The 18,009-nt window shown below is 35.7% G+C and overlaps 1 protein-coding gene and 1 pseudogene across 1 annotated transcript; one reads left to right on the top strand and one right to left on the bottom strand.

Annotated features, from left to right (window-relative positions):
• Nucleotides 1-5,395: 5,395 nt before the first annotated feature.
• Nucleotides 5,396-12,752, top strand: LOC103326846 (pleiotropic drug resistance protein 2-like). The gene is made up of 19 exons (XM_089055171.1): nucleotides 5,396-6,007; nucleotides 6,192-6,312; nucleotides 6,411-6,499; nucleotides 6,612-6,696; nucleotides 6,795-7,085; nucleotides 7,162-7,252; nucleotides 7,436-8,336; nucleotides 8,460-8,620; nucleotides 8,738-9,001; nucleotides 9,115-9,192; nucleotides 9,449-9,597; nucleotides 9,867-10,199; nucleotides 10,353-10,643; nucleotides 10,727-10,810; nucleotides 11,101-11,234; nucleotides 11,338-11,565; nucleotides 11,689-11,860; nucleotides 11,949-12,203; nucleotides 12,349-12,752. The coding sequence occupies exons 1-19, from the start codon at nucleotides 5,646-5,648 to the stop codon at nucleotides 12,613-12,615; spliced, it is 4,356 nt and encodes a 1,451-aa protein (XP_088911297.1). The 5' UTR covers nucleotides 5,396-5,645; the 3' UTR covers nucleotides 12,616-12,752.
• Nucleotides 12,753-13,013: 261 nt separating this feature from the next.
• Nucleotides 13,014-14,454, bottom strand: LOC103326831 (uncharacterized; annotated as a pseudogene).
• Nucleotides 14,455-18,009: the final 3,555 nt, after the last annotated feature.

Genomic DNA, 18,009 nt, shown 5'->3' with positions numbered 1-18,009 from the left:
ATAACAAGAACTCATATGAGGAACATCTACCATGTTGTTCACAAAATGATACCACACTCATGAATAAATCACCCCAGCTATGTGTCCTCATATCTTGGAACTGTGATTTTGTGTTTTCAACAAAGTTTAAAGCACTTACAATATCTTGAGTTTTTGTTTGAAACACTTGACAAAGAAAGTTGGTCAATCCCATAATTTTATCCATCAAAGACAATGAAAACACAAACTCAAAAGACATCATAGCAATATAGTTACTCTCTACATTGCCAAAAAATTGTTGGTTAGGTCCATAATCACTGATTTCCTAGATAAGTATTTTAGTCTCTTTAAATAAACTCATCAAACTTGTAATAGAGGCAAAGTGAGATCCCCAACGAGTGGCTCCAACTCGTTTCAAACTATGACCTTGATTAAGTCCTCTACTTGTCTCAAATTCCCCAGAATCCAACAACTCTTTGAGTTCAACTTTTCGAATTAAATTTAACTCATTACGGTGCTTAGCAGAAGCACTAACAAAATTCACTATGTTCGTCAACGCTGAAAAAAATCTCCATACAACTTTCACATCTTTCACATGCTTATATTGCTTTTTATTGTTGTTGTTAAAGGAGAAAGTTTGAGTGGGTTGGGCTATTATTTTTGTTAAAGGGAAAAATTTGAGTGGGTTGGGTTTGTGTAGGCAGAAGAAATTTGATTGTATTAGGTACACTGGCAGACCCATAAATTTTTTAGCGGAGGTGCAATATTGACTAAGTATGAAAAAGGGTTTTTCGGAATAATCATTTTCTCAAGATAATTTTTGGCAGCTTTTATTCCTTACACATCAAATAAGAAAACTTGATTTTATGGGATTTTAGTATGAAGTATATATTGACTTAATGAGCCATCATTTTTAGCCTAAATTGTATTTTGCACTAAAACCGATTTTTCATATTTTGATTTGGTGGGAATTTGATTTTCTAATATTTTTATTTGAATTCAAATGAGAGGTATTTCCTTATTTACATTGTAAGCTTAAGTAAATGGAGTAATATAAAAATAAATGAAAGTAAAAGAACAAAGATATTTACTTAAATGTTGAAAATAGAAATAAGGTAATTTATACACCAGTTGAGCAAATAGGCAATTTGAAGCACCTACAATGGTTTTTCCGACGAGGAGGTGCAGTTGCACCTCCTTGCGCCTACCTTAATAGTCACCTAGTGATTAGGTATTTGGTAATTTTCGGTTTGACAAAATATGGAGTAGGTGGCTACCTACCCTGCTCTTAGGGTGGGGGTTAGGTTTGAACAAGCAAAATTGATTGTATTGGGTATTGAATAATTTTTAGTTTGGCAAAAAATAGAGTACGCGGCTGCCTACCCTGCCCTTGGGTTAGGACCGCACCTAGCTGAATGGGTTATTATAAGCCGCCCTATCCGCGAACGATTCATCAACTTGGATACTTTTTAGCAGGAATTAATTTGAGTCGCTCTCTATTTGTCTTCGTGCAGTTTTTTCCTGTTTGCTTCGCTTTCAAGCTGCGGCAAGTTGGTGCTTTTTAACGTTTCTCATTTAATTTGATGGGGCATGGCGCATGCATATGCATGGGGACGTGATATATATTTTACAAAAACAAATATATATATATATATATATATGGATGTATAGGGTTAGGGATTGTGATTGTGTTCATATGAATAAAGTCTGCCAAAAATCAACGCTCTAGATGATAGTAACACCCCACATTTAGTCGCATCCTAATTTATAGTATCCGGTTCATGAAAATCTTTTAGAAATTATAGGTAACATACACGACCGCCCAAGGGAATTTGAGGCAAATTAAGGATTAACTAGTTATAGTCAAGGTCTAAAATATCAATGATTTTGGAAATATTGGCGGTCTAAAAAACGAAATTTTGATGGAAATATCGGAAAATTATCGATATCAATAAAAATTGATTTTAAAGCACGGAAATTGTAAGAAAAATTTCAAATTTTCCTTGAAACTTTGGAGGATCTTTATTTAGTCAATTATCTATTACCTTGTCACAAAAAAATGGAAGAAATGCATTGCATGATAGATTTAGCTGATTTAAGTTGATTATAGAGCGAGCTAACAAATAGTAGGAGTGTAGAAAATATGTAGTCATTAATGAAAGAAGATTATATACACCCATGGGCAGAACCAAGTTAATGACTAAGGTGCCCAATGATGTTTTTGGGTGGAAAAATAAAAATCAAACCTACATATTTTGTTTGTCTTAAATAAAACCCAGTATGTATTAATTTAATAAAGTCCAAAAAAAGTTTAATTATTTATTAATTTAGTTGCAATGTAGCAATAAAAATACATATTGAAATAGGTATACTTTCAATTTTGTTGTTGAACATATTTTCATTTTGATAATATCTTTTTGTTGTTGTGCATTTAATATGTATTTGTTTTATGTGAAAACACAAGAAACCTTAGGGGGTGTTAGAGTAAATAACTCTTCAAATTTGTCATTGTCTTCATCATCTCAATATTATCGATATTATAGTGATATTTTGGCCAAATGTTGCTGAAGTGTGAGAGAAATTATCGACATTGATATTTTTTGATATTATCAATATTTATACGATATGTGTATGGATATGTTCCAAAATATTCTTTACTTGGAAAAACAATACTATCCTCGACATTTCGTCGATATTATTGATATTTTAGTCCTTCATCACAATCATATTAGAGGTGACAATTTGAGTTAGCATATCGCATTTACGTCATGTCATTTCATGTTCATGTTGAAAATTATTTAAGTATAACTCAACTTTTTAATCTTGTCAATAACTAACCTAACAAGTTAATTATTCATGTTATATATAGACTAACATACATATTTTTAGAACTAAAAACTTCAACAACAAAAAAAAAAACAATTTCCTTTTTTTTTGTGTAACTGAAATATTCGTACTATAGTTTTTTGTTTTTTGTTTTGGTGTAACGGAAATAATCATACTATAGCTTTTTTTTTTTTTTTTTTGTGAACGAAAATTTGGGGGGAAGAGAGGCTACACCATCCCAAGATCAGAGCATACCAAAGCCTCTTTGAGAACTTATAGAGGGGGTCATAGCCCCTTTTTTGGTTTTTACAAATTATCTACCAAGAGAGATTGTCGGCAACAAAACTTGAACCTAGGCTTTGATAGCGAAGAGAACAATCCTTACCAACTCAACTAACCCACCTTATAGATATTGAGAAATAAGAGTAATGAGTCATTTTCTAAGTCATTTTTATTCATGATTTACTTCTCCTTTTTTGGTTAAAAATGGGTCTCATACGTAGATTCATGTCAAATATAGTACCTCAAACCCACTAAATTCGTGCCAGGCTTCTCAAGCCACCTAGGAAAAATTATCATCCTTAATTTACAATATCTATATATATAAAGTAAAAGACAGAGAATGGTGAAACATTTAAAATACCAGAAAATGCCTTTGGTTAATGCAAACATTAAGAATTTAAATTATTAATTAAATAAGAATAATATGGTAAATTCACATTTTTAATATTAAAAAAATTAAAATTAAAAACAAAATTAGATAATAGGTCCTACTTTTATAGAACATAACAACCTATGTTATCTTTTCTTAATTTTAAAAATAAAATAAAAATAAAAAAAGAAAACCAATTGGCACATGCGTGAACATGTGCCAAGGGGCTAGTATACAAGAATGCAATAGTACTAGTGGACGGTTTTCATAAAATCTTCAACATGATTAAAAGGTCCACTCCCCCCATCCTTTTTTGGTATAAGCGACAGATATTCGGACTAAAAGCATCAAAGTTTTAATACTAAAAAAATAGAGATATTTAGTCATATATCCACTTTTAGCACTAAAACTATAAATAAACCCAACATCATTTAAATCTTATAAACATACCCAAAAAATGACAGCTTGACCTATTGAATTTAATTTTGATTATTAAATTACTTTGATTCCCTATTGAGTATTTTGGGCTTTTTTTTTATAAGGTTTTGGGGTTGGGTTTGTTTTAAGAAATCAATGACAATTTTGTAATTTAAAAGAAGTTAAAAATCTTTTGTTATGTTGTAAATGGGCTTCGGTTGTGTTTCTAAAGTCCATTTCATACAAGTTTTTTTTTTATAATTTAGGCTCCTATACTGGGTATAATAGTGAATCTCCCAAAAAAATATTCAGTCCATAATTTAAAGGGTTAATAGTTTTATTAGTCCCTAAACTTAGACCTGATTTGTATTTGAGTCCCTCAATTTTTAAAATCGTTCTCCATGGTCCTTTAACTTCACTTTTTTTAGAACAAATGGTTATGCCGTCAATTTTGTTAACTTTTTCTGTTAAATGTAGAGGCAAAATAGTATTTTTTATATTAAAATTAAAAAAAGAATAAAAAATCATATTTTTAGCAAATAAAAAACCAACAAAAATTAAAGAAAATTAAATTTTTGGGAGAGTAGAAATCGAGATAGAGGGGAGGAGAGAGAGAGAGAGAGAGAGAGAGAGTTTAATTTTAATTTTTTTATTCATATTTTAATCAATTTAATACAAAAATACCATTTTGCCCCTGCATTTAATAGCAAAGTTAACAAAATTAACGACATGACCATTTATCCCAACGAAACTGAAGTTGAAGGACCACGGGAACTATTTTGGAAATTGAGGGACTCAAATGCAAATCAAGTCTAAGTTCAAGGACTAATAAAACAATTAACCTAATTTAAATTTGTTAAAAGATGTTTGGCTCCTGCTAAAGGACCAATAGGAAGAAGAAGAAACTGGGCCCTTATGGCAGAAAGGAAAGTTTTGATGGTGTATTTACTAATTATGAATTTGAATTCTCATCAGAAATTGAATTTCAACTGTGGAGAATTTGTGCGTTTACTTCACATTAAGGAATTAAAAAGTCAGTGGGCTCACACAAAATTACGAATTGAATTCCTGATTTTGGAGGTAATCAATTCTTGAGTGAGAGATGGTATTCTAATTCATGGAGAATTAATCCATTAGGCATTCATCTTTTTTACCCATTATAAATTTTAAAATTTCCAAATTTGTCATCTACTTTAACTCAACAATGAGAACATTTTAGTAATTAAAACTACTCCTAACCCAATTCCATATAATTTAATAAACAACTCCAATAGGTATCCGAAATCTAGCTCTCCAAGATAAATATCTTCTATCAAGAATTTTACTAGAAAAAACACCTCTTAATATCAAACAGGCGGAGGGCTTCTCATGAAGTCGCACAGTCAGTTCAAGTGAACCTCCAAATTTATTTATATGCAATGCATAGGGTCGTTTGACCCCGTGGCCCACTGTGGCCCCGTTCCTATACCAACGCTACCACTTCAATTTTTCATCAAGACAGTTAACACGAAGTAAATTCTCACCCAAAGCTCCTCACAAATGTAGTTTCTTCCTTGCATGTTCTCATTCTTCACCAGATAATAATGATCTAAGTGTGAAGAATTTTGAGAAGACGAAAGAAAAGCATACTCTTGGAATATATCACTTCCCAGAGTATTGAGTTCAATCACTTCCCAAGCAATAGGTGAACTCAATTTGGTTATACTATTCCAACCCATCATCTGAAATTTTGAGTTGAGAGTAACTATTTGATTGGTTTCGGGCCATCAAAATGGCCGCGGCTTTGGTGGGAGATGACTTAGCTAGGCAGACTAGCAGCCGGAGGAGCTGGCGTTCTACCAGTGTTAGAGAAATGTGGAACACACAGGATGTGTTCCAGCAGAGCAGCAGGCAGCAGACGGTGAATGAGGAGGAGGAGCTAAAGTGGGCCGCCATAGAGCGGTTGCCAACGTATGATAGGATGAAAAGGGGGATGCTCAGACAATATATGAGCAATGGGAGGGTTGTAGCTGAAGAAGTTGATGTTGCACACCTTGGGGATCATGACAAGAAACAGTTGATGGAGAGCATACTTAAGGTTGTTGAGGATGACAATGAGAGGTTCTTGAAGAGGCTCCGGGCCAGAAATGACAGGTTTGAATTGCCTCCCTTGAAAAGTTCAGGTTTCGTGGAAGTTGTGGGGAAAAAAATGAGTTGGGATTTTGAATCAGAATTTTTATTTTTTATTTTTGTTTGAGGCTATAGGAAACAGGGTTGGTATTGACATGTTTGTTTTGGATTACCTTATAAAAAAAAAATTATGTTGCTTGGGAGACAGGGTTGGTATTGACATTCCAAAGGTTGAGGTTAGATTCCAGAATATATCAATAGAGGGAGATGCATATGTTGGCACCAGAGCACTTCCAACTCTTCTAAATTCCACCTTGAACCAACTAGAGGTATTGTTTCAACATTTTTTTAATGCCGAACCTTATTTCTTGATCTAGCGTTCCGCTAGTGAATTCCTAGATTTCTAAATTTCTATACCTGTGAATAGGGACTGATGGGATTGATTGGACTCTCACCGTCAAAGAAAAGAGTTGTCAAGATACTTCATGATGTGAGCGGTATTGTTAAACCGTTAAGGTATGCTCATGTTTCTCTGACAAGAAGATGGAAACTATTTTATTGGTATGCTACTCTGTGAAGTAGGCTTGTTTCTGAACTCCAACCATGAGATTGTTTGTTTTCTTTTCAGGATGACACTGCTTCTTGGACCTCCGTCTTCAGGAAAAACAACACTGCTAAAAGCACTTGCTGGCAAACTGGATAGGGATATAAGGGTTTGCAATCCTCTCTGTCTCCTTACCTTTATCAGTATTAGTGTGCATACATGTGTAGGGGCTTTTCATATGTATTGACAAGTTGGGGTTATAAACAGGTAACTGGGAAAGTGACCTACTGTGGCCATGAATTCAACGAATTTGTGCCTCAGAGAACCTCTGCTTATATTAGCCAGCATGATCTTCATTATGGTGTGATGACAGTTCGTGAAACGTTGGATTTCTCTGCACGTTGCCTGGGAGTTGGAACAAGGTATGATATGCTAGTAGAGATTTCTAGACGAGAGAAAGATTCAGGTGTCAAACCAGATCCCGAAATCGATGCATTCATGAAAGCCACATCTATGTCGGGCAAGGAAACTAGTTTGATCACTGATTATGTTCTTAAGGTCTGTTGATCCAATCACAATATTATATCATTGCTCTCTTATTCTACAAACCTAACAAAATTTTTTCTTATGACAGATACTTGGATTAGACATCTGTGCTGATATAATAGTGGGTGATGGTATGAGAAGGGGTATATCTGGTGGACAAAAGAAACGTGTAACTACCGGTATGTTACTCTATGCTTTCCAATCTGTCTCTGAATATGAATGTGCAATATATTGACCATGATATTTCTGCATATGTAGTTTTAAGCTTAAATATATTTTACTAGACTAATAATTGGAATGATTATTGATGTGCAAACATTTTCTGCAACGATTATAACTGGTGGTAGTTGGTCTGAATGCAGGTGAAATGTTGGTTGGACCAGCGAAAGCTTTTTTCATGGATGAAATATCAACAGGGCTGGATAGTTCCACAACCTTTCAAATTGTCAAGTTCATGAGGCAGATGGTTCATAATCTGGATGTGACAATGGTCATCTCTCTCTTGCAGCCTGCACCGGAGACGTATGATCTTTTTGATGACATTATCCTTCTTTCTGAGGGTCAGATTGTGTACCAAGGTCCACGTGAGAATGTGCTTGAATTCTTCGAATATATGGGGTTCAGATGCCCTGAAAGGAAAGGTGTTGCAGATTTCTTGCAAGAAGTGACCTCAAAGAAGGACCAAGAACAATACTGGTATAAGAAGAACCAATCATACAGATATGTCTCAGTGCCTGACTTTGTACAGGCTTTCAAATCATTTCATGTTGGCCAACGACTTTTGGAAGACCTAAGAGTTCCATATGATAAAAGAGCAGCCCATCCTGCTGCCTTGGTGAAGGAAAAGTATGGAATATCGAATATGGAACTCTTCAAGGCATGCTTTGCAAGAGAATTGCTGCTGATGCAGCGTAACTCTTTTGTATACATATTCAAAACTACCCAGATAACAATTATGGCAACAATTGCTTTCACGGTATTCTTAAGGACAACAATGAAATACGGGGAACAAGTGGATTCGGCAAGGTTTTGGGGAGCACTATTTTTCAGTCTCAACAACGTCATGTTTAATGGAGTGGCAGAGCTTTCAATGACAGTTTTCCGGCTTCCTGTGTTCTTTAAGCAGAGGGATGCCTTGTTCTATCCTGGGTGGGCCTTTGGCTTGCCCATTTGGATAACCAGAATTCCCATTTCGCTGATGGAATCTTTTTTATGGATAGCCATAACATATTACACCATAGGATTTGCACCTGCTCCTAGTAGGTAAGTTGTAATTTATTCTCACATTGTCGTCACAAGTTTTAGCTTTGTGATGCTAAATAAATGACGAAAAACGAAACAATTTAGTGGTGGTTCTTCTATCTGACATGTGTCCAATATTATCAGGTTCTTCAAACAGTTCTTGGCTTTCTTTGGTATACATCAGATGGCAGTCTCCCTCTTCCGTTTCATTGCTGCCCTTGGTAGAAGTGAGGTTCTTTCGGGCATAATTGGTTCCTTTACACTGCTGTTGGTTTTTCTTCTAGGAGGTTTCATTGTTGCTAAAGGTTAGAATCCTTCCCTGTTTACTGTCAAAGTATTTTGTTTCAAAGTAAGCTACTGTTGTTAGATCAATTTTTTCATATGTTTAGAAATGTTCAACATATTCTCCTTTTGGTGTGCAGATGACATTGAGCCATGGATGATATGGGGATACTATGTTTCACCTATGATGTATGGACAAAATGCAATTGCTATCAATGAATTTCTTGACGAAAGATGGAGCACTCCTTTGAATAACTCCCGTATGCCCACTGTCGGAAAGACCATTCTCAGGGAAAGAGGCCTGTATACTGAGGAATATTGGTACTGGATTTGTGTTGGGGCACTCTTCGGGTTCTCAATTCTTTTTAATGTTCTTTTCATTGCATCACTCACCTTCTTAAACCGTAAGTAAACAATTAATTTATTTATTTTCATTGGGCTATTTTTATGGTAATATGGATTGAAGCATTGATTTTTTCTTTTTCTTTTTCTTTTTCTTTTTCTAACTCAATTTTAGCTCTTGGCGAAACCAAAACTCTGATCGAGAATGATGATTCTGAAGCAAAAAGGAAACAGCAATTGTCCAATTCAGAAGGTTGAAATATTATATATCTTGTGGATCTTAACTTGGATGGTTTCACTGTTTCTGCAAGATGGGATGCATTTTATATGTCTGATAAAGAATTACTTCAGCCTTTGCTAGCTGCAAATTCTAGTCTCAACTTGCATATTTCTTTTGTGTCATCACATTGGGATCGTAGTACAAATTTTACTGCAGAAACCTTACATCTGGAGTAGCAGATTAACTACATAAATAATTTTCTCGTCTCATATATGATGAACAATTGCAGGTATTGATATGCAAGTTCGAAATGCTCAAGGAAGTACTAGTTCAAATGTTAATGATGCAAGCAGTCAAGCCAAACGAGGAATGGTTATGCCCTTCCAGCCCCTTTCACTTGCTTTCAACCATGTCAATTACTATGTGGACATGCCTGTGGTAACTCGCTTTTTCTTTTTTCTCCACTGAGCTTTATATTTCTAGAGTTTATATGAGAACTTATCAAAAGAAAAGCTAACTAGAATTATAAAGTGGAACAGGCTTCAAAGGCTTAAAATTTTAGTTTTACTTCATCTTTCACAATAGTTACTTTCGATTAACTGTTGACATGAATTTATGTCTAAGAAACTATGAGCTGGATTTATTGATGACAAACACTGTCTTGTGTCAAATATGATTCTTGGTAGTAACATTTGTGTGCTTTTCAGGAAATGAAGAGCGAAGGGATTGAAGAGACTCGACTGCAACTACTTCGAGATGTTAGTGGTGCATTTAGGCCGGGTATTCTGACTGCATTGGTTGGTGTTAGTGGTGCTGGAAAAACCACCTTGATGGATGTCTTAGCTGGAAGAAAGACTGGCGGGTACATTGAAGGAAGTATTAGTATCTCTGGATACCCAAAGAACCAAGCCACATTTACTCGGGTCAGCGGTTACTGTGAACAGAATGACATTCATTCACCATATGTTACTGTTTATGAATCTCTCGTATACTCGGCCTGGCTGCGTCTTGCGAGGAATGCTACGAAGGATAAACGAAAGGCATGTTTTTTTATTTAACAACCTCAATATTTAGCTGTTCCAACATTTAGTTTCTGACTACATGTCACTGAACTGACAATCATATTGCTCCATATAAGAACGGGATGAGATGGATGAGGTAGCTGACTCTGATTTTCTTCTTCTGTTCTTTAGATGTTTGTTGATGAGGTTATGGATTTGGTCGAGCTTAATCCGTTGAGGAATTCTTTAGTTGGACTGCCAGGAGTTGATGGACTTTCAACTGAGCAGAGAAAGAGGCTCACTATTGCTGTAGAGTTGGTTGCAAATCCATCCATCATCTTTATGGATGAGCCAACATCAGGTCTTGATGCTAGAGCAGCCGCTATTGTTATGCGTGCTGTAAGAAACACTGTCGATACAGGACGAACTGTTGCATGCACAATTCACCAACCGAGTATTGACATTTTTGAAGCTTTTGATGAGGTAGGAACAACTAATACAATTTATTGAATTTTGTAACGTTGTCATTTCATGTACCATATTTATGATTTTTTTTTTCCTTGCAGCTTTTCTTAATGAAAAGAGGAGGGCAGGTGATTTTTGCTGGACCTCTTGGTCATCAGTCTCATGAGCTTGTTGAATATTTTGAGGTAAGTTTATACTTTACCTTGTATGTTCAGTTCCTATTAAATTATATCCAAACAGATTATACTGGAACTAAATTTGGTTAGCCTTTTTTCCCTAAATTTTCTTAGGTTAGACCTAACTTACTCTATCTCCTAACGACGCATTTAGACTCTGGTGCATATTGTTGAATATATTAATGATTGAATCCTCCATCTCAATGCAATTCTATGATCTTATCCAGCAAGAAATATTATCCTTGGACCCATGAGTTTTAGAGTTGCAAAGTTTGAATAATATCTAAATCCTCTTGCAGGCTATCCCTGGAGTTCCCAAGATCAAAGAAGGCTACAATCCTGCTACCTGGATGTTAGACGTCAGCTCTGCTGCAGTTGAGGCTCAAAATAACATTGACTTTGCAGAAGTATATGCAAACTCTGAGCTCTACAGGTAAGCAAGATGTATTGTATTCAATTGATTTCTATTTTCTTTTTCCCACAAACCCTTCTTTGTATGCACAAAAATTCTTCAACAATTATTTTCAATTGTTCAGGAGAAATGAGGAACTTATCAAGGAACTAAGCATTCCACTACCTGGCTCCAGTGACCTTCACTTTCCCACCCAGTTTTCTCAAAGCTTCATAGTTCAATGCAAGGCTTGCTTTTGGAAACAACACTGGTCATACTGGAGAAACTCGCGATACAATGCCATTAGGTTTTTCATTACGGCTATCATTGGCATAATCTTTGGTGTAATCTTCTGGAGCAAAGGAGACTCACTGTAAGTTTAAGAACTTCATTATGAGCAACATCTTTTGTTAATATCTTCCTTTTAATTTGTGATTATACGATTTAAGTTGCATGTTTTGTTCAATTACTTATACTGATTTTATCTTGTAAACAGACATAAACAACAAGACCTGATCAATCTTTTGGGAGCTACCTATGCTGCTGTTCTTTTCCTTGGAGCTAGCAATGCTTCTGCTGTGCAATCCGTGATTTCAATTGAGAGAACAGTTTTCTACCGTGAAAGAGCAGCGGGAATGTATTCAGAGTTGCCTTATGCATTTGCACAGGTAAGAATAGGTGGAAATTATACTTGGTTTTGCGTTCATTTTTCATATCATTAAAATCTCATTATTGATGCATCTTTTGGTGTTATAGGTGGCTATTGAGACAATTTACGTTGCAATCCAAACCTTTATGTACACATGTATTCTGTATTCTATGATTGGGTACACTTGGAAGCTAGACAAGTTTTTGTACTTCTACTACTTCATATTCATGTGCTTTTCCTACTTCTCAATGAACGGAATGATGATGATTGCACTAACTCCTAACCATCAAATTGCTGCAATTGTTTTATCTTTCTTCACAAGCTTCTGGAACTTGTTCTCTGGTTTCCTCATTTCCAGGCCGGTATGTCATTTGAAACTCAGTCATTCTTCTTATTTTCTTGTCTGAGAATGTTAAACAGATGTTCAAATTTCTAAGGAACACAGTTCGAGGAGTCGTCTTAATTTATCATTGCAACCATAATAACAATTTATGCTTAATTTTGCAGCTAATCCCAGTGTGGTGGAGGTGGTACTACTGGGGATCTCCAATTGCTTGGACAATCTATGGCATCTTTGCATCTCAATTTGGTGACATTAAGACCGTTATTGATACTCCTCAAGGACCACAGAGAGTGGATCTATACCTTAAGGAAAATCTAGGTTATGAACATGACTTTTTAAGACCTGTGTTCTTCGCTCATATAGGTTGGGTCCTTCTCTTCTTCTTTGTCTTTGCCTATGGTATCAAGTTCCTTAACTTCCAAAAGAGATAAACTACTTCACTCTGCAGCTGAGCTGAGTGACCTTCAGGAAGTCAAATAGATTGTTGAGGGTAAAATTAGCATAGTAGTGATCTTCAGGACAGCTTTTTCCCTATTAATTTGAAAATACTGGTTATGCTCTTCATTATCACTTGAGTGCCAAACTATTGCAGAATATACAAACAGTACTTGAATTCTATAATCTGGTCTTCATTAAGTGCCAAACTATTGCATAATATACATTAGATTTTGGTTGATAAGGATTGATACTGAGATTGCCATCCAATCAACCAAACAGAAAAAAAACAGATTTTGACCTAAGCTACCGGAAAACATAAATTTACAGAAGACTAGAAATTAAGATTTAACTCTGAATGAGGCTGATGTTGTGGTAGACTAGAAATTAAGATTTAACTCTGCAACATGGTTTCAAGAGGCGCCAAAAAATCACTCAAGTCATTGTCATCATCTTCTTGCATCAAACCAATCGCACAATCAGTCAACAGCAACCAAATGTCATCATCAGTAATAGACATACTTGGCCCAACATTAACAACATCAGGCCCATCAATTTTCAAACCCTCCGTACTGGAGACGCCATTATGATTAGTACTCTGAGGGTGCAGATCATCTTCCATTATACCATTATCAATTTGATCTTCATCACCCAATACCCAACTGAGAAAATCATAAATAGTATCCACAGTTGGCTCATAATCATCAAGATTATCACAAAACTGCATATCATCTTCCATCAAACCAATCTCACAATCACTCAATAGCAACTTCATATCATCATCACTAATTTCCACACTTGGCACATAAGGTGGTTGCGGCTGCAGCTGCTCTTGTGGTTCTTCTGGCAATTCAAGATCATAAAGTTGCAGATAATCTTCCATTAAACCAACATCATTATGATCATCATTACCCAATACCAAACTGAGATAATCATTTACATCCACAGTTGGCTCATGAATTGATGAAAGATAATCTTGCTGAAATTGACCAATTAAATTGGGTTTGGGTGTGGGTATGACGACATTACCTGGATCAAGATTCAAATTAATCTGACCAATTAAATTGGGTTTGGGTGTGGGTATGACGAGATCACCTGGATCAAGATTTAAATTAATCTCACCAATTAAATTGGGTTTGGGTGTGGGTATGACGAGATCAGTTGGATGAAGATTCAAATTAAGATTTAGAGATGATTGTTGTTGTTGATCTGCTGCATCTGGTTCCATGATATTCTTGTACAAGTCCATGAAACTGCGCTTACCGTCATCCCTCATCATCATCATCTTCATCGTCACAGCTCCGATCCTCTCATTCAAAGACTCCAACTTGGCCCCCAAGCAATTATCTTGAATACCCAAATCCCGATTTTCTCCATCATCAACAAATTCCAAGAAACCCTTTTCGACAGAGAACAGACCCTTTCAATTTGATCTTTGAAACCCCTCTTCAGATTCTTGTACTTGAGTAGAACTGATTTCAAATCTTGTTGGTTTTCCGGCCAATCGTTGATCTCGCCGTCGGCACCAAGAGCGATCATGTAAACGGCAATATCGCACAGCTTCGAGAGTCGGCCGGCCTTATTCTTCAGAGTGGAGCCTCTCTTGGCCATGGCAGTTTTCTGAGGCTTCATAGCATCAGAGACCCTTTTCATCTTCATGGACGCTGAAACCCTAGGGTTTGATTTAGGAAGAGCCATAAATCAATAAATCAATTTCGAGTGGAAATTAATTGAGTAACAGAGAGATTAGCAATGTAGTCAGTGCGATTAATTAGCGACTGATCAAAACTTGTAGAGAATGGCAGTGAAAGGTAGCGAATGTAGCGATCGTGAGAAATGAGAGAGTGTGAGCGAGGAAGGTGAGAGTATGGCGGTATTTATAGAATCTGTGACCGAGGGTATAGTTGGTATTACAAGGAAAGTAACCGTTACGCGGAAAGTAGTACATCATCACAGATCACACTATCGGTATTACAATAAATACAGTATTTTATTGTCTTATTTTATTCTGCAGAGTTTTGTTTTTTTCCTCTTTGCAATTGAATAATTTGTTTGTAGCTTTCTTTTTGCTTAACAATTTGTTTGTCGATTCAATAGAAGTTGCTCATACTGTAAATAACTCATAAACTTTCTAAATCTGCGGCTGGAAGTATAGAATGTATATCACTACATTTTCATGAGGCATATCTACAAATTTTTTTTTTTTTTCAGATTTAGGTTCCTCTTTACGCTTTTTTTGATATAGAATTCATGTTTATCCTATTGATGATGCATCTATCTCTACTACATATTACAATATTATTTGTCTAATGCTAATGGTAATAGTAATGCAAGGGCGGAATCATGAATTTTTCAACAGGTGGGCTAATTAAAGTTATTAACTTAAAGAAATATAAGTAGATGATCTTAGTTAAAGGGTTATGTGTGAGTGGAATACGTGTTTGTTTGAAATATTCTGAAATATAAAGATGATCTACTTATAACTATGGACAAGTTCTCTTCTGAAATATAAAGTTTCTGAAAATATTTGTAATAACACAATAACTAAGATTAATAACTAAGGACAAAACAGATAAGGAATTGAACAGAACAAGAACAGAGACAAACAAACAACATGCAGTTTTCATTATGTCCAAATATAGCTTTTAGGATCACACTTGATAAGAAATTCAAACATAACAAGAAGAAAATTACAGATAAAAACTAAAACTTAATAGGCTGCTGCTCCTGTGTTACATTGTTTCCAGAGGGGCCAAAAAATGGCTCAGGTCATCATCACAAAACTGCAAATCATCTTGCATCAAACCAATCTCACAATCACTCAAAAGCAACCTCAAATCATCATCACTAGTAATAGTATCCATACTTTGCACAGAAATTGGTTGCTGCTCCAGCTGTTGTGGTTCTTCTGGCAACATTGTGTCAAGATCATAGAGTCGCAAATCATCTTCCATTACAGCAATATCGTTATGATGATCACCACCCAATACCCAACTGAGAAAATCATCAAGAGTATCAACCGTTGGCTCATAATCATCAAATTCGAAACCATTACAGGGTAGTTGTTGATCTGCTGCTTCCGGTTCCACAGAACTCTCCACGATCCTCATCTTCCTCATAACCGCTCCAATCCTTTCATTCAAAGCCTCTAACTTGGACTCCAAGCAATCATCTTGAATACCCAAATCCCAATTTTTTCGATCCTCAACAATTTCCAAGAAACCCTTTTCAATTTGACCTTTCAAAACCCTCCTCAGCTTAGAGAGTTCGTTGGTCTTCTTCTTCCTCAGGGCGGAGCATCTCTTGGCCATGGCCGTTTTCAGAGGCTTCATAGCATCAGCAACCCTCTTCATCTTCATGGCTTCTGATTTCTTAGGGTTTGATTTAGGAAGAGCCATTGATGAATTAATTAATCAATTTCGAGTTGAAATTAAATAAATTACCAGAGAGATTAGAGATGCTGCAAGTGCGATTAATCAACCAGACGATCAAAAACTCAGACAAATTTAACTGTTGTGGAAAGTAGTGAATATCGATGGTGATGAGATGAGACAGTCACAGAGAGCTATAGCGGCATTTATAGACTTTGAGATTAAGGGCATAATGGATATTATACCATACTCCTTCCAACGGGAAAGCAGCTGTCAGCCATAAGGGAGTAATGACCAGTCTGTCCTCTCCTTATCCTTAATTCATAAATTGATTTTGTACAGCTAACAAGCAAATGAGAAACTCAATTGGACAACTAACACGTTTTTTTATTTATTTCTCTTCCATTTTTTCAATTGACAATTTTTTTTTCTTTGTAAGAAAGGACAATTTGTTACATTTATTCTGAACAAATTTTCAAAGGAAAATCACAGTAAATGCAAATGATACATATATAAGTTTGTAATCCTATGTTTACGATAGTTTAATGTTTGTCTCTTAAAATGAGCTTATTTGTGAAAGCCCATAAGTCAAACCATTATGTTCGATCTTAGTGAATATTCAGTACTTGAAATGTGCTTAATGATTACGATTGGTCAATATTTATCATTGAGCTGAACATTGTTCTCATAAATGTTTAAGTTTATGAAAATATCTGTTAATTATGTAACTGAGATTAATAACTTTAATTGGTTTTATACATCATTAGAATGGTCGAGATTAAGGACATAAACCAAAATTAAAATATGAATTATGACAAAATTTGAAAGTTGAGAATCGCCAAGTGATCATCCTCAGCTTTCATTGGCTCCATCGATGACTTCATCACAACAATAAACTTAAGAGATTTTGACCCCCAAAAGAGAAAAAGCTATTTTTACCAAAATAATTCATATCACTTTTCTATTTTATTTTTATTTTAAAAAGAGACAATTTTTTACCTTTGATTAAATCAATTTTTATATGCATAGCAAACTCTATTAAGAAATAGCTAGCGTTAAACTCGCTAGATTTGTTTATCAAAGAAAGTTGCTAGGAAGACCACTTTCTATATATTCCTTGTGAGAGTCTAACTTGACACTCATGACACTCGGTTAATCCACGAGTGACCATCAGTCCCAACCCTATCACCCCCGAACTCGACTAGGACACCCTCGAGCCCGAACCAATAACCACGGACCCACACCAATGATCGTCAAACTCGATCCCATAACTAGGGCTCAAATGGGTTGCGTGTGTTCACTGACGGAAGAGTGCCAACTCTATTTTTTATTGGATTCGGAGTTTAAAACCCAACCACATCTCATGCCCAACCCATTTGAGCCCAATGCCACTCGGCATGTATAGGCCCGCCTATTTTATATTTAACAATATAATTTGCAAATATTAGGTCCATAGTACGCATGCGAGCGAAATGGCGAGGTCCAAACCAACTCAAGCTTGAATCTTTTAGGCCAAACTAGTCTTGCGAGACCCATTCACAAACCCTACCTGTAAGACCAGCAGACCCGAAATGGCTAGACCCAAGACCACCAGACCCGACGCAATGACCTCCGAAGCCTACCCACGTTGATTGGCGAACCGAGCCAGACCCGATAACTTTTACATCCAACGAAGTGACCATTGAACCTAATCCAGTGATAGTGAGGCCTAACCCGATGTAATTAGGAAAGTCATGCTGAGCCTATACCAAGATTGCAAGTCACTCTAAAATGTACCCTACACTGAATTATCACTATTATTATTTATTTATTTTTCGGAAAAGAAGAAGAAGAAACATCTGATATCCATTTTAGCTTTCAAACGGGAAATTTTTTTTTTTTTTAAAAAAAAGGCATTTATAATTACTCATGCATTATTTGATGAATAAATTTAGGGGAAAAAGTTGGTGCCTCTTGTGCCTCTTGTGTTATTGCATTAATATTTTGCCAAAACATGTTCCCCCACTCAAGAACTAATGT

The sequence above is a fragment of the Prunus mume genome, linkage group LG1 (assembly GCF_029339155.1).
Source record: "Prunus mume cultivar Tortuosa linkage group LG1, ASM2933915v1, whole genome shotgun sequence".
Taxonomy (NCBI): domain Eukaryota; kingdom Viridiplantae; phylum Streptophyta; class Magnoliopsida; order Rosales; family Rosaceae; genus Prunus; species Prunus mume.
This window is presented reverse-complemented; position numbering and strand designations above follow the sequence as displayed.

What these genes read in the sequence shown, in the direction of transcription:
- LOC103326846 (XM_089055171.1), top strand. Translation starts at nt 5,646, where the DNA reads ATGGCCGCGGCTTTGGTGGGAGATGACTTAGCTAGGCAGACTAGCAGC. An exon ending in CCACCTTGAACCAACTAGAG is followed by an intron (nt 6,313 to 6,410) that starts GTATTGTTTCAA and finishes ACCTGTGAATAG; the next exon opens with GGACTGATGGGATTGATTGG. An exon ending in GTTTCCTCATTTCCAGGCCG is followed by an intron (nt 12,204 to 12,348) that starts GTATGTCATTTG and finishes TTAATTTTGCAG; the next exon opens with CTAATCCCAGTGTGGTGGAG.